A 23,556-nucleotide genomic window follows, 5' to 3' on the forward strand; every position below is an offset into this window, starting at 1 on the left:
TAAGGGCGATGCATTAAATTATTAGGAAATTTCTCTCTTACGTCAACGATATCTTAAATGTCATCTAATGACACGAAAATTTAATGTCAGGTGACTTAATTTTGAAAATAGAGAGTCAATGTAATCGTTCGAATTTGATTGTGACGCGTATAAGAGATGTTGGTTATTTGAGATTCTAGGTTCCAACAACGACCACTATAAGATATGAACGTGCAACGTGGAGACCGCGAAGAGAAAATTGCTCACCTCCAGCGATCGAACAGTTCCCACGACCGGTGATGGGCCCGTCAGCTAGGAAACACGGTGGACTGATTATTCATATTTTGGTTGCAATTTACACGTTCCTGGGCCTCGCCATTGTTTGCGACGATTACTTCGTTTCCAGTTTGGACCGAATTTGCGAAGGTAAAGTCAGACACATTCGAAGAAAATTCTTTTCCGTTTCGAGATAACAAGACAGATTTTTTTACACTTGTATACACTGAGCAAACACACCTCTCAATACAAAATGATATGAATTATACAGAAAATTCTTCGTCGCTAAGTTTGCAAAAGGAAGTTAATTAAAAATTAACAAACAATCTTAATCTTCTCTGTGATAGAACTACGATTGTCTCCGGATGTTGCTGGAGCAACTTTCATGGCCGCAGGTTCGTCAGCTCCAGAATTGGCAACCGTGGTGATCGGTGTCTTCTTTGCCAAGGATGATATCGGTGTAAGTATCATGTACAGAGTCACGAATTGTTCTGATCAAAAGTTCACATCGAACGGACATATGTGTGTAATTAAGTTTCGATGGTATTTTGGTAATATCAGTAATTGTGTTTCGGAGAATATTGTGCAGCGAGTTGCTGTTGCAGGTGAGCGGTGTGATCGGGAGCGCGGTGTTCAATATAATGTTCGTGATATCGGTGTGCGGATTGTGTACGACGACAGTGTCAAAGTTGAATTGGTGGCCCCTTTGCCGGGATTGTTTTTTCTACGCTGTATCGATTCTAGTGATGCTCGGTACAATTTACAACGAATCAATATCATGGTAAGAGAGGCTTGTTATCGAGATTCTTGTTATGATATATAGTTAGCCATCAAAGTCTTCGTATATCTTACAAGAAGTCTTTTCCTATATATAAATAAGGTAATATAAGTCTTTCAAATTGAACCAAGTCAGTCTTTATTAATTCTTTATTTTTGTTTCTGCATTCTAATAATCTGAAGAAAAGGGAAATCACTCTCTTCGCAAAGAAATTATATGAATAACAGTAAATTATGAATTTCATAACTGTAAATTTAAAAAATTTTTGAAAATATTTTTCTAGTTTTCAATTTTCGATGTGGGAGGTTTTTGAGTGGTTCGATAATATTCTACAATAACGTACATTTAATAATAGAACAATCATGTTAATATAAAATACGCAAACTTTTCACTGAACTTTCATTTTGATGTAATACAATGAATTTTATTTTTTATTTTAAAATATAATTATCACATTGTCGATTTTCATTGTACTTTTTACAGGATGGAATCTCTATTCATGTTGATCATGTATGGTGTGTACTGCGTTGCTTTATCTTTCAACGCTAGACTGGAACGTTGGGCGAAATCGTACAATATACCTTTTCTACCAAAAGACGATGAACCTGCAGAAGAGAGCGCTCTCGTTAGTTATAGATCGTTACAAGAGGATCGATTGTCTTACACAGGGCCGAGTTCACCTACGGATCAATATAAAACGCAAGAAGGTAAGTATCATCATTAAGTATAATCATTATCAGACACCTATAAAATACAAATTTCATTTCTAGTTTATTCTGATCTTTATAAAAAGAAAAAATTATAAGTACATTACATGCATACAAACTAGTCTTACTTATATTTAGTAAGATTCTCTATCCTAATTTTGATAAGAAGAGAAATATAAAAATAAATCGTCTATTAAAAGTGAATATATATATATATATATATATATATATATATATATATATATATATATATCAAGTCTGAAATAAATATGTAGATCATATGTTATAATTTACTACATAAAAATTATATTTCATGAGTAAACGTGATAAATACAGTGTTGCTTGATGTAACAGGAGGAGCAGCACCAGGAGGACCAAACGTTCCTGAAACGAACGAACCACCACCACCAAAGCAACCGGAGTATTACAAAGCAAAAGAACCAGATCCAAATGAAGTATCGCCGCTAGAAAAGCCTACTGATGGTAGCAAGTGGACTCTATTTACCTGGGGTCTCGTTTATCCGATTCATTTCATGTGTCGTGCTACAATGCCAGATTGTCGACAAGACAAATTCAGGAATTGGTATCCCTTTACTTTTTGCGTGTCGATGGTTTGGATCAGTTTCTACAGCTACATCATGGTGTGGATGATTACGATCATAGGTAAGAGACAGCGGTAATAATGACGATTTGAAATATTTCCAAAGAATTACCTTCATAGTGGATTTTAATCGAACAATCGAGTCGATCAATCGTTTTGCAATTTATAAAAATAAATGACTCGTAGAATGTTATTTTCTTTGTAATTGAATTGTTCACTGTTGTGCAAGAGAATTTATTAGCACTGGTAACTTGTAAAATTTTGTTAAATGATGATCGTCAAAGTTAGGAGATTGAAAATTTAATTAACGACCGTTTGTAGTTGTAAATATTTTAAGCATCCCTTTTTTAAATATAGGCTACCAGCTCCTTCTGGCTTTAGGTTTAGTGTAAATTAAATTTGATAAATTTAATCGTTAGATTGAATGTGAATTTTTGCTGAAGTTTTATTTTCACTGTAATTAATATGGTTCCTTATCTTCTTCCTTGTTGTTCATTATTCTTCAACGAAAAATTTAATTTCTCGTAGGTAGCACGCTTGGTATACCCGACACGGTGATGGGTTTGACGTTCGTTGCTGCTGGTGTCAGTGTACCTGACGCTCTTTCATCGTTAGCCGTGATAAAAGAAGGCCTTGGTGACATGGCAGTTAGCAACGCTGTCGGTAGTAATGTCTTCGATATACTAGTTTGCCTCGGGCTTCCATGGTTTATACAAACTGCAATGATACAGCCCGGCTCCCACGTGAACGTCACCAGTCGAGGTAAGATCAAGGATCAAGGATCTTTATCAAGTATAAATTATTAGAATTACTGCGAATATTCATAGAAAAACTATTAAATAGAAATTTTATTCAATGCTTAATATAAAAACTGATATTTGTCTATCTTCTACATAACTGAAGAAACTAAAATTATCGTAAAAAGACAAACGGATTGCAAACAGAAATTTTAAATTAATACTTTATTTAATGATTTTAATTAATACTTCATTGATACAAAGTTGTTTCTTCACAAGACAGTTATCTATGTAATTAAAGAAATTTAAAGAATGGAATTTAGATAGAAAATTTAATTATTGATAAAATTTAATACATGATATGACGTACAAATTTGTCATGTTTCTTCTTTCTATATCTTCAAATTTCAATAACACTTTTCATACTCTTTTTGTATGTGACTTTTACATAAGTATTCGTAGTTTAGAAGATACCAATTAAAACTCGAATTTTCCTTGTTTTATTATTGCATTGCCAGGCCTGACGTACTCGACGGTGTCTCTACTGTCAACGGTGGTATTCTTGGTCCTAGCGACTCATTTGAACGGCTGGAAACTGGATCGACGATACGGAGTAATACTGATGATCTGGTACTTAGTGTTCATCGTATTTGCTTCGCTCTACGAGTTAAATGTCTTTGGTGAAATGAATCCTCCGGTATGCTTCAGCGCGTTTTAAACGAACGCCACTCAGTTATATATAGACTGACGAGGAAAATGAAATATGATGGAAGAAGTTTAAAAGGAGGAGCAGTGAGAGAGAATGAAAGAGAGAGAGAGAATGCGTATGTGTAAGTACCCGACTGAATGTTCTCGTTGAACTCGATCTCATTGCATTGTGCTTCAAAGCACGATAAAAGATTGTCCGAAGACTCTTTTATAATTTTTTCCGTTTTTTCTTCCATTCTTCGTCTTGTTTCTTCTTCTTTTTCTTCCTTCTTCTCTTACCTTAGCTTATAGCCCTATTCTAATTTCCACATCTAAATCTAACTTTCAAGAAAAAGTGAGGAAGATTGGCAGAGGAATGAGAAAAAAAGATAACAAGACTCCAGTTCGATCAGCGTTTTCTTAATCTTTTGTTTTGCTACGGATTCTCTTCAAATAATTTTGGAAAGAAATTAGAATTATTATTTATTATTTATCTGTTTGAGTATAGCGGGTCTTTACTTTTTATTAACATTTCTTTTCATTTAAATCTAAATTTGTATTATTATTATTTTTTTCAATAATTTCGCTTTTTCGTCGATTGTTCGAGGATTATTTTGTTCGTTGGAAAAGATTAAGAAGCACTGCGTCGAACATGATCCGTGTTCTCACTTCTCGAGCCAAATTCGACTCCTACTTTCTCACGTTGCGTAAATTTTCCTTCCAACGAAACATCGATCAATTTAACAGTAGATGTTTCGCTACGAATATAATATTTCGCTTCCACTCGTTGTTTGTGTAGTATCGATCGAGCCTTCTTTCTATAAAAATGAAAAAAAAAAAAGAAAACAGAATGGAAAGAAGCGTCGTAAAAGGGCATCGGAAAATCGTGTTCGCGGAATTTGTACGTGTTCGAAATTGTTTAAATGGACAATATATTTATCAGTATTAGCAAAAAAAAAGAAAAAAAAAAAAACGATAACGTTGTTAAATATTACACGATTTAGAAAATAATAATGAGACGATTGATCAATCGAATCAAGTCGTCGTGCTTTCTTTCGAATGAATAGACGCGCCAGATGCCACAGACTGAAGACTCGAGACAATCGTTTTCGTTACTTAACCCTCCGTGTCTAATCTGAGTGAAATTTCAATTCGACAACTCTTCAAAGTTGGGAAAACTTCATTTGAAATAAATGTAAAAACTATTGAGATAACGAATCATTTCTCACTAATTTATTATTCTTATTTGAAAAATGACTTCATCTTGGATTCAATCAGTCAAGTAAATCATTTGTAAATAATCTTTCGTTTGAGTTGATTTATCGAAATAACAAATCACAAGTAATTCCAGCAGAAGATAAAATTTATAGAATTTAAACTATTTGAAAAATTATTTGTAGAAATATAATGTACAGAATGTTTTTTGTTTCATCTTTTTTATTCGTACGAGCTCATTGTAAAGTATATAATAGCAAGGGTTTAATTAAATAATGCAATATTTTTGTACATTTTCTGAAAGTTTAGGACACTAAAAAAAAAGATAAATAATTAACAACTCATGTACGATAATATGCTTCTCAACGGAGGGTTAAGTATTTGTCTTTTCTATTCAGTCTTTGCTCTTTCAATATTGCTCTCTGTTCAATGTTACTCTGTTATTTGACTCTTCCTATTCTACTAGTAATACCGTCGTACTTTCCAATTGAAAGTTGCTACACTTCTGCTTCCTCTTTACGTGAAAATGGCCGCGTTTTAAATATTGCTCGACATCGATATCGAGTCAATTTTTTCGTGTATGATCATTCGTCCGTCCGTGCGTTCGTCAGATTCATTTGTCGATTCGTATCTGTCGTTTTTCTTCCTCGATACGTAGCATAGCATATATATACGTGGATAATTATTTTTTAGTCGAAGTGATTGCTCCCTTGATTCTGATCACGCACATATACATTTTCTGTATGTACATGTGTATGTCGATCTTTTTCAAACGGTCCTATTTGAAATCGGGGAAATTAATTTTACAGCAACGCAACGTTTTTTGAAAGATTTTTCTGATTAACGCGTCGGTGAACAGCGAATTAGCGTATCGAGATACGAAAGATGTTAAGAAAGAATAACATAACACACAGTAGAGTCTTCTGTATTCAAACAGAAAGACAAAAGTGTTCGTTTAATCGAGTTTTTTCACCCTTGTCATTAAATTATGACATGTTACTTTAATACAGTTGGAAATTAAAATACTCTTTTCGTAATATATGAATTTCTGTTATATCGAATCTAATGAAATAACTCTGTTTATGCTTCAAGCTCTCATCATTTTCATTTGTTTCACTTTGTGAAAAAATCATAAATGATTTATCATTGGAATTAAATCTTTTTAGTAAAATCTTGTATCATATTTTGCAATTGCGAAAAACAACGTAAATTAATTCAGTGCAAGCAAAGCTGGTTAATAAACATTTTGTTCGAATAACGGAATGTTCGGACATGAGATTATTCGGATAACGAGAGTTTGGATATGACGATTTCTATTTCGATTTTTCTCTTTTCTTTTGAACGATCGTTTACCTGTGGCCTAACGCGTTTCACGAAAGTCATGAAAGTACGTTTTAAATTAAATTCAATCCGTCTCTTACGAAAGAAGATCTCTCTATTGAGTCTGCAATATTTGGAGGAACTAGTACGAAGCGCTTTATTGATCAGACGAGTAGAATTAGCATATAATAGCTCAGACGCGACACGACGGGACGCGAAAGCCTCGTTTCCTTCCAGACGAAAATCATAAATAATACGAGAGAGAATCGTATAAACGTCGACTTAACTAGCCGTGTCCGAATCGAAATTTACAATCCACCGTTGTTTTCCTCGCCTGGCTATCCGCACCATTCGTCTTCGCTATCTACCGGCCTTTTTACCGAGAACTTTTTTACCGAGAAATTTATTCGACAAGTTAAATACGTTGTTTCTTACGCGCATTCCTTTCTCGCACTATTATCTCTTTTCTTTCACCTTTCAACGTCCTGATAAAATACGAAACGGTAAAAGTCGTTGTTATCTCTAAGCGAAATTAAACGTTTGTCGGACGAAATGGATCGTAGGTGAGGGAGAAGCGAGTTAAGCGTATTTTCATTAATCCATTAAGGAGCAAGCAGTAATTTATATCATAATGTTACAAACATCTCAATTTTGTTTGAATTTCGTAAAATTAAAGGAACCAAGCGGAGGACATAATGACAAAGACTTTGGACTTTCTTTTGTACAGTTCGAATATTAAAGAAGTAGAATTTGATAATATAATCTGATTTAAAAGAGTAGCAAATGAAGTTGGTTCTTAATGGGTTAAAAAAATTGTCGGTTGCAACTAGAAGAAAGTTTGTTCTCGAACGAATTATGTATGATTCGCGTGTGCGTGAATCGAGGCTACGTAAAAGATAAAAAATGAAAGCAAAGAATTGGTTTGAAGAGAGCAAGAGAGAGAGAGAGAGAGAGAGAGAGAGTAAGTAAAATCGTAGTCGACGAAAGAAGGTGAAAGAGACAGAAGGATACACTTTCAACGAGTACGAGACACGATAACAAAAGAGACAATAATTAATGCAGCCTTATCCGATGAAAGTATCTACAACGTTACTCTGCGCGATCGTTGAGATCAGCGTGTAAAATGGATAGCGTGTTCGGTATTCTTCCGTTTCCCCCGAAACGTGTCGATCCGTCTGTTGCGTGGCCATTTTGCAAAGGCGATCGACCAAAGTTTCCAATCTGTTACAACATCACGATAATATTCTGCGTAGTCGCTGAGCGAAGAGCGGACCGCCGGTGAATTCCAAAACGACAGGCAAACAGTGATCCGCCAAATAGCTGAGTATTTATTCGTCTGTCTATATTACATAGGTTAGCGTTTCTTTTTTTTCTCGTTTCTTCTTTTTCGTACGTCATACGTTGTACTGTGTGCTGGTGTGCGTGCGCGTGTCCTAAAAGGGAAGGAAACTCGCTGCATTACAACTAATGCAATTGCGTTTGAATTGATATATCGCGGTCCGTCGATAGATCGCAAAGATCGCGCAGGCGTTTTAGCGTAAACTTAACGCGCATGTCTGTGTGTACATGCATGCTCCATTGCGTACGTATGCGTATATACGCGCGCACACGCGTGTATCGTACAATTACGTATTATACATATATATATAGCTGTAGCGATATATATATATATATACATACGATACATGCGAAAGCTTAGATTTATATAATTATCGAACGTTCTACGTGTTTGTTCACTACCATTATTTGTTACATTGTTAGCGCTTCAGGCGGATACACATTGATATTTACCACTAGCGATACATCGTGAGATATATATATTATACTTACGCCGCTTGATCGATCGATCGATCGAATTGGATTCAAATTACACTTCTATATGTAGAATATATATATATATATACACACATGTGCGGGTGCGTGTAATTTCAACGTAATGCAACCGTTCGTTCGAAATCGTTCGATCGATCGATCAGGATGCAGAGAAATCGACGCGTTTTAACGCACGCGAACACGCGTTGGAAACGCGTTCAAATCGGTCGAAAGTCGAAAGTCGAAAGTCGAAAGTCGAAAGACGTGACGAATCGTGGCTTAGCTTTGACGCGGCGCCGCCATGTTTGGCGCGCGAAACAGTACGCACCGGCGTTTCGTTTGAAAGTGTCACGCTCGTGTCGTTTCGACGAAGGATTGAAGATCAACTCGGACTGCCGAGATCTAACGTGATTCGTGCGCCGAGAATTGAAAAGGGAAAACCGTCTAGCTGAATAATAGCTGATTACCAAGGTGAGAAGCGTAAAAAGTCGTTCGGCCTTTTTCTAGGTTAAGTCTTCGAGAGGGAAACCTTCGCCCCCCCCCCCCCTCACACCTCTTGTAGAATTTTATTTTTCTTCCGTTTTCACATAATCCTCCGTGGATATTCGCGCGATATTCGTGCAACGAACGACGTTCGAAAATTGGTGCAGCTCTCTCTAGTCAATGAAAGATCAATTAGTAGCGTTATTATATCGTAGACACTAGCGTATCGTTAGACACTTTTAGCGTACAACATCGATCAATTCTCCGGTGCCCTTAATAGGCGTAGCTGATACGTTCAAGTCAATATATAGTCGACATACGACTTACTAATTAGACGTTTTACGTGCGTTTGAAAAATCGGATACGTACCCGTCCTTTGCCCCTACCAGTCGTTCACCAATTTTCGAACAGCGGACCAATCGAAAAAAAATCCCGATTCGAAGGTATCTGTCCGATTTCGAACGTCTCGATCAACACCCTTGCGCTGGCAATTGGTTCGCGGACCATAACGAGTGACCGAACCGTATACAACAATTCGTCGCTTTCTGTTTCTTTTGCGCTCGTCGGTATCATAGTCACTGGATAGAAATGATTAAGAAGTAATAGTCTTATCATTTGTTTTGCCTGGGTTATTATTTGAATACACTTGAAACTGAGAAAATGTTGCAATCTGGGACAAATGGTTCTCAACGTGCACGTGGCACGTCATTCCAGCGCAAGAGGTTAACTAGAACGAGACGGAACGACTCTCATTGTTCATCGATATCGATATCGACCCGTCAATGATTCGTTGTTAACTGTTGTGAAACTGTAGATTTTATATCGTGACGTAATATGCATACGCATACATACCTAACGTGCATATATATATACATATATACGTATATGAAGATATATATACATATACACAAACAAATATATTATATACAAACTCTCTATATTTGGCACGTACTATATATACGAGTACATGTTGTACTATGCGTTCAGCTTGATATCGGAGATGTGTAATCTTTCTTCTGCGCGTGTATATTTCTGGTCTTCGTCGAGTCAATACGTCCGTGTACCTGCCATCGACAAGAGGGAACATCCAAGTAAACGTTCAGTCTGCGATCAAGTTCAAGAAAACGACAAACGAACGTGCGCTCGTTCACTGTACAACGGCGTATAATGCAAGTTTGACGCGCGTTTCCTTCGCGCGGCAACGATTTCGTATACTAACGAATAGGTAGGAGTAATAACGTTAGAAAGTGAAAGAGGCGAGCCGAAAACGGGGCACACAGAGAGCGCGGTGTCGTTTCATCGTAACATCGAGAAACGACGACACGTAGTGATTTACCTTACGTAAACGGGTAGCAATCAAGACTCATAGAAACCGCCGTAGCATTTTATACTATATGTACGTAACAGGAACGTGATAACGCGATTAACGTAGAAACGCAGAGTCGTATAATAATTTGTAAGCCGTAGATGTAATATTTCGAAGTTAAGCGAACGATCAACGAACGATAGACGCGTACGCGTTTTCGAGCGAAAAAGTGTCCTCGACCGTCAGCGTGATCGAGAATTTGACTTTGTCTATTGAATATTGAATTGAAAGTATGAGCGGCGCGCTCCCAGACAACGAAAAACGAAAATAAATGTCGAGATGATGTGTCGACACGCGTGAGAGGACGAAGACGCGATGCGCACCTTCGACGAGGGTTAATTCATTAATCGCGAATTCGTGGCCGGACTCAGAATCGGAGCTCCCTCTGTTACATAATAGTTTTTTTTTCTCGTGTTGTTAGAAAGCATTTCCAAGACAGTCCTAAACCGTCAATAAATACGTCTAGTCATAGCTTATTATATTATTACGGCGTTATGTAAAAATCTACCGTTTTACCAATGTCGTAAAGGAATCAATACAAAGTACGGAATATTAAATAAATAAATGGGTAAACGAATGAATTTAGTGGACGAACGAATGGGTTATTTAATAAACGAACAAACTGCGATGCGTAAGTAGAAGAGATAAATGAATTATCGGTCTATATATATATATATATATATATATGTGTGTATATATATATATATATATAGACCGATATATATATATATATAGATAGATAGATATATAGATATGCATATACGCTGTTTGTATACATGCATGCGCATGAATATATATAGAGTAGGAGGATGGGACGAAGAGGGAAATATAGGAAATATTCACTTGTTTATTACAGGATATTCCAACCAATTAATATGTTAATTGTAGTTCGATTCGAGAATAATATGTATTCAAAGTCATACGAACCGCTCAGAAGCTGTATCGATTTAATCCCGTGTAGACTGATGAAACTTCGTTTTTTAGACGTTTAATTTACAAGTTGTTTGTACAACTTATAATTAGTAAAGGGTTAAGTATTTTCGAATTTTTCCGGATTTTTTCGAGAGCCTAGAATGGTAAAGAAATTAGGTGTAGTTAGGCTACGGAAGTTTTAGCTTACAGAAGGTTAAATTTAATTTGAATTTGAATTTATTCAACGGATATAATCCTTTTACAACAATAATATAAAAAAATATATATATATACGTACAGATAATATAAAGCGTACAACCTAGCAATAATAGTAAAATTAAAAAATAAAAAAAAAGGACAATTGTATTGAATGTTACAATTTTTAAGAAAACTCCCTTTGGAATTTATGATTATTCATGTCGTTCTCTGGCAGCAAATAAATCTACAAAAATCAATCGATTTGTTTCTTTCGAGACGGATAACGAAAATTTGAATTGATTTCGGTGATATTATCGACAAATAAAAAATTTATCGGAGGGATCAATTTTTTTTTGGGAATGAAGTAGCTTGGCCTTACGTGTGTACGTCGAATAATTTATCTTTATTCTCTTGGTAAATGAATATACAAAGTTTACATCTAGTTTACTTGCTTATACGATGCATCGAATAATATTGATACGATGTGATGATAATAGTGTCGCTGTTATAATCGCGCGTACCATTTTTCTTTTTCTCTTTGCTCCGTTCGCACGCGTTTCGATCGATCTTTCCTCAAAACGCTTACATAACGACGCAAAACAAAAATCATCGAACACACACATATATATAAATATATATATATATATATATACGATAACTGTCGATCGTTGATTTTTGTTCCCTATTATTTCTGTTCTTCCTCCTCATTTTTCCATTTCGCATTTCGCGTTCTCCAGTCTACGCGATGAGAGTGTTTCGTAGGCCGTCGTATCATTATTAATATTTCATTGAAAGAAATATCACTCGAAAAAGGATGAAACCCAAGAACTGTACAATCACTCTACCGAACAATTAACCTCTCAAGATGACATTTATACACGAACAACAAACCAATCATTGAAACGATAATTAATTTGAATGAGTTCAATTGAATCGTTCCCTCAATTATAACTGTAACTATCAAAATCGTCAGAATGATGGATTTCGAATCGTTCGTTTTGTAATTAACGAAATGCGTGATGCGATGTAAAGAAATGTGAAATAAAACGTATGCGTGTATATTGAACCAGTTTGAGAAGTTAATTGTGTTGCTGGGGTTCTTCAGCAGTGCTCGCTCAAACTTGCTACAGTTGTCTTTTACTTTAATCGTTTCGAATATCCTAAGAGAAACTATCGAAGATATACAATTAAAAGGCAGAACAAGGATTCTTCTCAACTTGGGAAACGTAACGCGATTTCAAATAACTTGGAGATCGTAAATTTCAACGTCTTGAAATTTAAAAGAACTCTATCATCCTCTATCACTCCATATCCTGATTGAAATTGAATCTGAAAATTTCGCGTCTTCTGAATTCTTTTAAAAAAAAAATAATACGACAATTTTCCCATTTCTTGTTCTCGCTAAATTTATTCTCCTCCCTCGTTGAGAGTCCCGAAAGTGTTTCTAAAACAGAACCACCGTCTCATCGTGCAAGAGTTACAATACTTGATCTACCGAAATTTGAGCGAGCAGTGTTTCGTGAGTTGATACTGAATCGCAATTGCGAAATGCCAAATGGAAGAACGAGCCGAAACGGGAAACGCGATCGAGCGACCGCCGATCAGACGTCAAAGAAGAAGAGAAAAATGGGAATTTGAGAGCCAGGGAATACCTTTGGTATCGTGCTCCGTGAGTATTCGAGAGCGCGCAAAGCGATAGCGTTTAACTGTGAATTAGAATAAATACCAAGATAACTCTAATCAGTCTTTATACAATTATTCGTACATATCCGTTTTTTAAAGTTTTCTTCTCTTCCCCCTATTTCTCTTTCTCGTTCGCATTGATCCTTCCCCTCCGTCATTCATTCTCGCTCCTTTCTCTCGTTCTCACCCGCGAAATTTGATTCGGTCCTTAAATTATTTACAGCTCCGAAAGGGATTTTTGTTCGAGGGCGAACGAGCATGCAACCTTTTTCTTCCCCTGTCTCTAGTTTCCTATCACTTTCTCTCTCTTTCTCTTCCCTTCTCGTTTACTTTCTCCCTGCTTCTGCACTCTATGCTGTTACGCGCGCTTGAGATACAATTTCTCGCGAGAAAGCTCTGAAATAGCCCCGAAACTACGTTTATGTTCTTTTTTTTTTTTTTTTTGTTTTCTTTATTATTTAGCGTTCTTTCGGATGTACACCACTGCTCAAAAATCTCAGGACGAGCAATATTTTCACTACATTGAACGTCTGTTCAAAAGTTGGAAATACGAGATAACAATTCGTACGAAAAAATATCGGTGTAAATAATTTACTGCGAATCCGAATGTTATATCACAATATATCACGATATATCGAATCTGTAATCGAAGTGTTCTTCGTACGAACTTAAATTTGGAAAAAGTGGCTCGAAATGATTCATGAAAATTTGAGATCAATATTTGTCGTTCCGTCCAAGTGATTTTTTCGTAATTTATCTTAAAAGTTTATGAACAGAATAGTGACAAGTCTTTCCAAGCTCTAAAATTGATTATTCTTTCGCAAATCTGGAATACCGAGGCAAAATAATCGTTATCGAGAATCTACAATCTATGTTCGAATGATATGGAATCTACTTTGAAGAAATTACTCGCAGTGAAATTTGAATTGTATCTTCAAGTTAAAATCGAATTTTATACTCGATACGGACGTAACTCAACGAAATGCACGTTATCCAATTGAAATATTTCGAAATAGAAAAATGCCCTGAGACTTTTCAGCCAGTGGTGTAAGTAGCACGTGGTCACGCGGAATCGATTCCTTTTCCGCGCTCGAGAGGTCTAGCCGGAATCTAAAACGAACAGACAAGGTGGCGGTGAACTGACGCTAAACGGTAAAAAAATATTTCTGCAAACAGCAGCGTCTCACTCTCCGTGTGAAATCGGAATTCTCGTACCATTCCCCCGAAAGTACGTTCGACTGCGTTTGCTCTCGTAACAACGATGGAAACGACACATATACGACGGTATCCGTGAATACTCGTGATCGATTCTAGAGATCAATGAAACGGAACGCGAGTTGTCATCGTTGTTAGCTTGGTACGTGGTTTCTTTCTTTTTTTTTTATTGCAGATGAATATGTTGATTGGCAAACGATACGAACGATGCAATCGTGAGCCCGATCGTTTCCATAAGAATGGATCAGTTTGATATTAAAGATAAAGTTGTGAAGAGAGATACACTAATTTTGAGAAATTTCCTTCTTCTCGTCGATCGATACCGATCAGTTTGACGTTAAAACATTCAATATCGGTACGTATTAAAATAAGAACCCCATTGAGGACCATCATTTATCACAACTTTGTCGCTTCAAATTTTACGAAACGTAGAATCTAGGTGAAAAAATATTGAACAGAGATCTTTGAAATTCCCTTTCGTTCGCCTCGGTGTTAAGTTGAATGAAAAAAAAAGAAAAAAGAAAAATTGCAAATGGAATATGTTTACCTCAATGTTGGTTCTTAACGAGTTAAAATATGTTGTCTTAAAATGTACATGAAAGCATCGTTAGAGATCTTTAGATGATATTCAATACAGTATCGATCGGTATCGATACTAAAATACAGTGATCCATAAAATGAATTGCGCGTCGAATGATTCTGGACGTTCTCGTCGTCACCAACGCGTGGTCCTTTCACCGTGATATGTACGATCGGTGCAACAAAGCGTTATTTTTTTTTCTTTTTGCGTTTTCCTTTTTCTTTTTGCGAAAAGATTCACCGGTGTAATCGACGATTGAAAACACGCTCGCTCGCTTCAATCTCGATCTCTATCGTCGTGTTCTCTCTTCCTCTTTTAGATTAGGTTGTTGCCGTGTGAAATGTCCGAGAGATTTCATGATGACAATGTTTAAAAATTATCCATGACAATCAGTGATCAATTTGAATCACGTATTAAAATAATCAATATTAAATTCGAGCACTCTTTGGAAAACTTTAAATTTTATTCCAATACTGATCGTAATATTAATTTGATTTCCTGAAAGCTATTTTAAAACAATACTCAAGAAACTAGATCGAGAAAGAAATCAACAATTGTAATAATTATAGCTTCGTTTTACGATAGCTAAAAATTTTGAATTATCACATTCCAAGAAATGTGTTAAATTTGATCAGAAGAATTCTCGGTCATTTCATCTGCAACGATCTAACTAGATTCTATCATAAATCGCGTTGTTGACGCCCCTTTTTTTTTTTTTTTTTTTTTTTTTTTTGTTGACGCTTCGAACGAACCAAGACGAAAGCATGGTTTCGTATAAAAGTCGATAACTGGCGTTCAAGAGAATGCGTGTAACCCATGCGCATTGAAATTCGCTTGAAAAAATATACAAATACAGTAAAAGCTTTATCGTCTTTTCTTTTTTCTTTTTTTCTTAAATCGATCGTCGTCGAGATTCCTCTCCACTTTGCGTTTGCATTTCGAAAAAGAAGATTACCGCGTTGGATCGTGTTGGATCGTTTTTGTTAAATGTTCCGTACGATACCATAAAGCTTTGACTGCAATCATTTCGACGTTTCGTTGATCCTAGAAGAATAGATTGATATCTTTCTCATTTACTCGCAAAAAACGGTTTCGTCTATTCGATCCTATCGAGGTATAAAAATTAGAGGAATTTTCTGCCTAACGTCCGACCAGACAACCAAGGATTTCGAGCCTCGAATAGACATGCACGCTTGCACGCGGATCGTTGCCAGTCTTGGTAACAAGTATACAGCGAAGTTTTCAATCATTTTGATCGAAATGAAGGGAGAGAATTTAGAAATGATTTCGACAGAAGCATTCGATGTCAATTTAGAAGTAGTTTCTCTTTTGCTAATTGCGTTTGCGAATAAATAAAATCAATTAGGATCGTCACTGTCTCGTCATTTGTTAAATTAATAATATTATTAACAACATAATTATTACGAGCGATGTTTTACATGATCAAAAATAATTATTATCAATACCACGTTAGCTGGTAAATTTGAGGAAATTTAAAATGTTCAATCAATCGATTGGTGTGCCCAAATCCATTTAGTTATACGTCGGTTATAATTAATTATTAATTATGCAAGGAAGTTCAGAAATTTAAGGTACTTCCACCGTGACAATTCAACGAATCAGTCGTCCAAATTCATTTAATTAGTTACAATCAATGTGCAAATAGATCCAGTTTAAAATGTTTTCTCTATGTCGATGCGATCAGTCAGTTAATACATACACGTTTAACGTATCCGAATCAATTTAATCGGTAACTTCACTGTATCCTTTTGATCAACAATATACACGCAAGTGTTGAATCTCGCAATCACGTGCACGCACAATCCGAGCAATCTCATCGGCTGGTATATCTGGCTGACTACTACTGGTTTCTTCTACTCGGCGACTACACGTTAGATTCCCGTTTCTACTCCCTACGTACGGAAGTCGTAACACGTTCGTGTGGAAAGAGTAAGAAAATATCTATGAGTAGGTGGTATTTTCTCCTCCGTTGATCTTCGTTTTTTCTTTTCATTTTGTATCCGTAATAGAAAAATTATTCAATTATGTTTATAACGTACGCTCCATTATCGTGATCCATCAAACGTTCGCGATATGATAAAAAACGTTGTCGCCTATCAGAATCGTCTTTCGTCTCGATTCACGAAAGAGAAGGTTTTACGAAAGCGATCGGCTGTGTTTGTGGTTCAGAATGAGAGTAGACAGATTGGTTTGTGCTACGATAACGAGTCGAGAGTGGTGCAACAAGTATGGTTGTGAAGTCAAGTATGGTGGTGAAAGTACAGTCGTGATATGACGTGTGTTGTCGGGCGAAATGTTCTCAAAGAGTATTCGAGCCCTTCAGAAGCTGTATCGACTTTGTGCAAATTGAGGAAAATATATAAAAGCCTCGATGCCGTAAATTTTGAAATTTGCAAAGGTGGTGATATGACCTCTCGGTTCTAAATTCTCGTGATTTCAGTTACTTTCATAATTTTTACAAATTTACAATTGAACGACTATTTTTTTTGTCAATATTATATTTTTTATTGCATTATAAACCTTCTTCTGTTTTTTTTTTTTTTTTTTTTACTTTCATTTCTTTAATACAAACTTTATATTTTAGCAATCGATGGTTCTAATGTTCAAACGTAGAATAATATAAAAAATAAGTAAATGAAATCTATTGGTTAATACGACGATACTTATTCCCAAATATTTTTGTTATAAAAGTCCTTCCTCTCTCTTTTATTATGAAAAATGAAGTTATAAGAGTAGGTAATTTATTTCTTGACTGGCTTCTGAGAGGCTCGTTCGAAATTCTTATGGATTAGAAGATTTTCGATTTTCGATATGTGCGTGAAACGTAGACACACGTTACAATTCAGACAGATATAAAATATACATATATTTGGTTGATTCGATGTTCGTAGGTACTCTTCACGAAAGATAGACGTAATGCCATTGCTCGTAATTATTCGAACGATAAAGAGCTGTAATTTAAAACGTTCACTGATTTAACCTTTAATTGACAAGTAATAATAATTTAACGTTACGTTACTTGTAATAATTTTAGAATTTAATTGCCAACAAATGTGAAATACGAAATGAAATTATATAATACCAAACTTACGACTCTTACAGCAAACTGTATATCGTAATAAAGTTTAACAAAATTTTACCATGACAAACTTTGTTACAATAATTAATCAATTTCATCGAACTCGATTACGTTTCATTCGAAATAAATTAACGCGGACACTTTTGCATCGAGCAAATAATAAAAGTGAAGTTTTCATCGGTTCGAACATTTACGAGAAATTCTACACACATCTTCTGACACTTGTTTCAACTCGAAATCGTTCAAAAAATCGACCGGAAAATGTACTTCAAAATAACAATCTTTCTTCTAGAGCGTATCATTTTAGAAGGAGGGCAGAAAGCTAATTTCACGGAACTTGTTTCACTACGCTGCGCGTTTACTTTCCAAAAGGAAACTGCTCTCTAATGGAACAAGTGGAAAGAACGAAGAAAGCTTGCGCATCCTACAATACGTATGCTTCGTCGACAAGCAAGGCACGCTCTTAGTACCACACCTCTCGTTTTTGCCACTAGTTTTATCACTATCCGTGCGTTCGGTTGTAAAGATCGATGCTAAATCGAAAAATACCGTTCGTTTTGCCGAATTTGCGTCAACAACAATCTCCAAAAGACTTCGCTTAAAACGTATTGGACTTACAGCGAGGAGCACGACTGAACCAATAACTCGTAGATTTCGTGCAAATAGTTGTTCATTGCTGTTAATATCAAGCCAAAACCGACAATAAATATACAGAATTTTTTTTTTCAAGTATTTCTCATCCGTGGAGATTCTTAAAGCAAAAAGCATAAGATTTACGGACGTTCGTTGACCTTTCGAGCGTTTAGAGTATCGTACAGATAATCCGAGATCAGTTCGCTTGTCAGAGCTTATTATATAACATATTGAAACATCAAATACATCGATAGGTATATATTTAGAAGAATTATGATTGGATCCTGAATTTATTACATACTCCTCGTTGGATATCAAACTGTAAAGTTTTATTAAAATGTAAATTATAAAAGTGCAATAAGTCATGATGCTTGAACATGTATAATTGGACGTTTGATATTTGTAGACTTTCGTTCTCTTAATATATTAACGGTAATGGAGATGAATTTATACGAGATCTGTGGCCAATGGTTCTGTCATGCTCACCACTGTACGTGTACCTTGTATGTAAGTTTCTGAGTATCATAGTTATTTGTCGTTTATGGTAATAGGTAAAAGCACTGAGTAATATACGTTACATTACGCTATTATTATCTCGATCGTTCTCTATGCTGTTCCGAAAAAAGCGTCGGTGGTTTTCATCGAAATGTTGTGAGATACTTGGTACTTGGTAATTTTAGTTAGTCGATATTATAAGAGATACAGAAATATCGTCGATGTCTCTCCGTGAGTTGTTGGATCAACGATAGAATGCTTGAATTAATTACAATCGCGCGCGATTTCTCTTCAACCCTTTGACAGTGATAGCAGAAATAATTATCTCTCGATTTACAATATTTCCGACTTTGGCAAAATTATCTTACTCTCGGCAAATTTTTCAGGATCCTTTTCGCAAATTTAATCTGCCAACTTCCTCTTGAATTATAAATATTTGAACTCTTAGCACCTGCAACTTAAACTTATCGTTGCTAAGTTTTTTAAGAATCTTCGTTGTGAATTTTTTTTACATATAAATAACGAACGTTCGAATTCTTACACGAGAAAAATAAATAACAGCGCATAACAGAGTTTCTTTCTACGATCCTTTTTATAAGTTTGGCGTTCAAACTCTCGCGCGAGCATTTGAAATTCGTTGAATGCAAAAACATTCCTCCATCTTTGATATTCGCAGACACACTGTGAAAGGGTTGGCCTAATCTACAATAAGCCATCGTTCAATGTCTCGAAATTCGAATTCGTCCAACTATCTGCATTACGTCGTTCACTCGTCGTCGTCTCGATAATAAGTTTCACATTAACACGGGAAATCGGACGTGTCTCTCTTCTCGCGAGATCGTTCCCCTATCGATCGGTCCCGCGATATTTCAAAATCGCGAAGAATAGAAGAGAATTGCCGTAGCGCAAGCGTTGAACAGGACGAAGTAACATGGCAGTCGAATGAAATCAATTCGCATATTCACGTAACGAAGATTCAGAGATCCTTTCCGATTATATTTATCATAATGGCAGTAGTCGTACGCGTTTAAAAGTCCTCACACTGGTCGCGTTAATCGACGCGTGTCTCGTTATCATTATCGGTCGCGTGAGATCATACTTTTGTATCGTGTCTTTTTTTTTTTCTTCTTTCAAATATGGTTTCGACGATGGTAGCTTTTTTTTTTTTAATTAAAATTTTGCAAGCTTTGCGTTCTCGTAATTTTCGTTGAACAAACTAAATTCGTGCGAACCTTCCGAGGTTGATCGTTGCTTCGTTTGTGGATCTGTTTCTCTAATTCAAGCGGCGCAAGCGGGGATCCTAGGTTACTTGAAATATACCTTCGCGATAAATCTCCATCGAGACTCAGTCGATCACGCGAAGCTGCGTGAAAAAGTAAGTAGGATTTACCTCGCGATGTTCGTGATTTCTACAGTTTCTTGACTTCGGTCAGCATACGCTCTAATTTCACACGTTATTATTATTATCATCAATGAGTGATTATCAGTGAGTAGCTCTCGCAAGATATGTCTGTGTTGCGAATACGTCTGTGTAAATTCGAACGAGCCGATTTACCGGCTGGAAAACGGGCAGACCGTAAATTCTTTGTCCACAGGTATGATTTCTTATTGGTATATGCATACGGAAAGATAATTGATATGGAAGAACGGGACAGAGTATTATCTCGACGATAACATACAGTATCGAAAATAATGCGCAGTGAAGCCTCCCTTATAGCAGAGCTTATTTTTTTGAATACGTTAATCTTTCATGATATCGTAACAATTTTATTTCGTTTGCTTAATGCTTCGTTCTTACGTCGAATGTGGTTTGTTTCGCACTTGTTTAGCTATTAAATTTTTAATTAATCAACTACAATTGATTTTTATTTTAAAATCATTTCTAATCGTTTCGAGATCTCAGATATAAGTACATAGCGCTCGAAGTAATCAAAATTTTCGTTGCAGAAGAATAACGTTCGAATAGAAAACGTCTGTTGGTAACAATATTATGTTTTCCTTACCAACAGACACTCTGTTCTCACAATGCACAAGGTTCAGGTGTAAGGGAAGCTCTACTGCGATATAACCGTACGTGTCGCATGCTCCGAGTAACCAACTGTATGATATGTAACGCCATTATCCCGACGTCGGTGCGAAAAATCCATGATGATCCTCCTCCGCGAGCCTCGACCAACGAGAACACGGTCCCGAACGACCAATTCTCTTCCAAAAGAGCACGCCTCGAGAGACGAGGATCTCAGTGATCCACGAAGAGTCCGCACGGCGTCGCGACGACCGGCGTGTGTGTTTACCAAGACGCGGTTTTGCTCGGCGCGGAGAGCGAGATCGAAGAGGCTGCAATCACTCTGGATCACTCTGGGGATTGTGGCATTCGTTCTAATGCGGCAGACACGTGTCGGAGTCACCGCTACTTGCCATGGAGAAGTTAGCAGAATCCCGATCGCTCTGCCTGATCTGCGCGGTGGTGGTCAGTTTCCCGTTGACCTGCGACGCTTGTGGAAAGGTGTGGTGACCGGGCAGCGCCCACGGTTGCGTGTGAAGTTGAACAGGTGGGAACCTCTTGACGAACGGGTTGTTGGGCGCCGGTGCGATGCCGTGAAGGAGTCTCACGCCGTTGTGATGAGACGGCAGGGTGGTGTGCGCCGGTACAGTCGAGTGCACTTGAGGAGGAACGAAAGCATGCCTCGGCACCGATCCGCAGCTACCGCTGGAACCGCCCATGTGCGAGCCAGCCATGCTGTGAGACGCGTGAGGCAGAGGCATGGTGGAGCAGTGCGGATAAGTGACGACCGGCTGGGTCGGGTAATGCGGCAGAGTGGCCGAGGACGCGTGAACGCGGATGTCGTTGCTCTCCGTGAACGACGTCATCCTCATGTTCGTCGAACGACCGAACGGTTCCTCGTTGGGATTCAGAGGTTCCGTGAGCTTCGTCCTCGACAGTTTCCGCCGGATCACCACGGTCGCCTCGTTCGGATTCTCCAGGATGACAGCTGGACAGCCTTGTCCCGTGACAGTAGTGACATCGTTGCTGCCATTAACGCTGTTGTTCGCGCCGGCGTTTGCGTTCGTCGTTGCGTTTACGTTTGTCGGCGCGTTTGCGTTGATGTTGGCGAACAGAGGTACGTGGTTGGCGTATTGAGGCGAGGAGAATGATTGACTGGTGCCAGGGCGACTGTTCGGCGGCGAGAAGGCCGCTGTCGCGGAAGGTGGTTGAACGCCTCGTTGCAGGGAACAGCTTCGCCATTGGTCGCGCATTGGTTCCTCGCTGTCTCGTTGGTCGCAGTTGCCGCTCACGTCGTCGACGCTGGTCGCACGTCGTTGACAACTGCTGTTGCTCGCGTTGCTCGCGTTACTGTGCACGCCGCTCGACGACGTCTCGCTATGACTGCTCGCGTTGCTGTGACCCGTTACCGATCCTGCCCCGCTGCTGCCGCCAACTACAGCGTCCAACGGCGGCGAGTTGGAGGAGTCTGAACGAGGCGTTAGTTCTTCGTGCGGCATCCCCGAATCTCCTCGGCGCAGGCATCGTGGAGTTTGACCTCCGTTCGCCTGAAACCAACGTGCGACCACTTTCCTTCAATTTAAAGGGTAGGATCTCTCCGGTTTAGGTTAGGCAGGTCTATCACATCGTTCTTTATTTACTTAGTCGTTTGTTCGTTATATTGTTGTTTCATTTGGTATTTGGCAGCTTGTTAGAAAGAAAAGCAGCAGGTTCGTTTTGACGATGTCGATTTAGACAGAGCGAGCAAACCTACGAACTCTCTTTATTCTTCATTGTGTCAAGACGCTACTCTGTTCAGCTGGACATGAGTCTCTCTAAAGTCAAACTGATCAACTTCATGTATATAAATTTTATTTTATATAACGTCTTTAAGAAACGAATTTATTTATTACAGGAAGGGAGTGTAAATTAAAAGAAATTTTTATTCTATCGTTCTAATATTCTAAATATTATCACACCACGTATGTATATGTTTCTACATTTCAATTTATGTCGATCAGTCAAATATATCTGAGCGTTCCGTGTACAATACCAGCCAAAAGTTTGGACACACTATACTTATCACGTTTACATTTCATAATATATATTAATTTCTTCATATTTCTTTCACCTATACAGCACAATACTTGTTGAAATACTCTAGGAAAACACTATTGATACTTATCTGTATACTTCACACGCATACCCTAATATTACAATGCCCCTTTCTTTCATAAATCGTACTATTCTCTAAAACGCATGGTGGTTCCAAACTTCCGATCAGTATACTGTATCTAGCGACTCGTATCGATTTCTCCAACGCCGGATGAGAATTCAATTTTCGCGAAAATCCCCGGTGGATTAGATTTTCACGGAGAAGTTTGCCCGCTCGTCTAGTCATTGGTAACACGGTGAAACGACACAAGAGTTTTGTTGTTAGTACCTGGGTGTTAGTGGTTAGTAACGCCGTGATAACTTCGGTAGTCGGTGCACAAGTTGGAGTCGGAGTCGGAGTCGGAGGTGGCAGTGGAAGTGATTCCGAAGTGGGATCGGGCAAGGGGTCTGGAGTCAATAGGGGCGAGGGGTCGCCCTCCGAAGGTTGCAGATCGCGATTTGCGCTCGCGTAGTATGTCACTTGGTCGTCGTTCACGCACTCGAGCAGCTGTTGGAACGTTTGTCAAAGAAAAGAAAAGACGATTAATTGCCAAGCGATTGACTGCCAATTAGAAAGTAAGGCTAGAAGTGTTTGGAATTTATTGGAAATTTGTTAGATTGTTGCGGATGATACGGCCGAA

General features: G+C 37.6%; 2 protein-coding genes and 1 long non-coding RNA gene across 8 annotated transcripts in view; 2 read left to right on the plus strand and 1 right to left on the minus strand.

Moving 5' to 3' along the window:
• Positions 1-3,797, plus strand: part of LOC122538371 (probable sodium/potassium/calcium exchanger CG1090) — an 18,569-nt gene extending 14,772 nt beyond the window's left edge. For all 3 annotated transcript variants that reach the window (XM_043672377.1, XM_043672376.1, XM_043672378.1), the window contains exons 4-10: positions 180-405; positions 603-715; positions 861-1,036; positions 1,517-1,740; positions 2,095-2,403; positions 2,870-3,103; positions 3,597-3,797. In XM_043672377.1, the coding sequence (XP_043528312.1) occupies positions 180-405; positions 603-715; positions 861-1,036; positions 1,517-1,740; positions 2,095-2,403; positions 2,870-3,103; positions 3,597-3,796 (1,482 nt within the window). In that variant the 3' untranslated portion in view covers position 3,797. The remainder of the gene's footprint in view (positions 1-179; positions 406-602; positions 716-860; positions 1,037-1,516; positions 1,741-2,094; positions 2,404-2,869; positions 3,104-3,596) is intronic.
• A 1,448-nt stretch (positions 3,798-5,245) lies between these two features.
• LOC122538368 lies at positions 5,246-10,279 on the plus strand. The gene is made up of 2 exons (XR_006308844.1): positions 5,246-7,261; positions 9,880-10,279. It is a non-coding gene; the product is annotated as an uncharacterized LOC122538368 (long non-coding RNA).
• A 1,171-nt stretch (positions 10,280-11,450) lies between these two features.
• The window catches only part of LOC122538367 (protein tincar), a 29,754-nt gene continuing 17,648 nt past the window's right edge, over positions 11,451-23,556 (minus strand). For 2 of the 4 annotated variants that reach the window (XM_043672372.1, XM_043672371.1), the window contains 2 exons: positions 23,205-23,423; positions 11,451-22,329 (listed from right to left, as the gene is read on the minus strand). In XM_043672372.1, coding sequence (XP_043528307.1) covers positions 21,157-22,329; positions 23,205-23,423 — 1,392 coding nt within the window. In that variant the 3' untranslated portion in view covers positions 11,451-21,156. The remainder of the gene's footprint in view (positions 22,330-23,204; positions 23,424-23,556) is intronic. The other 2 variants (XM_043672374.1, XM_043672373.1) reach the window with 1 other exon arrangement.

This window comes from Frieseomelitta varia, unplaced genomic scaffold (genome assembly GCF_011392965.1).
Source record: "Frieseomelitta varia isolate USP_RPSP 00005682 unplaced genomic scaffold, Fvar_1.2 scaffold_987, whole genome shotgun sequence".
In the NCBI taxonomy this organism is placed as follows: domain Eukaryota; kingdom Metazoa; phylum Arthropoda; class Insecta; order Hymenoptera; family Apidae; genus Frieseomelitta; species Frieseomelitta varia.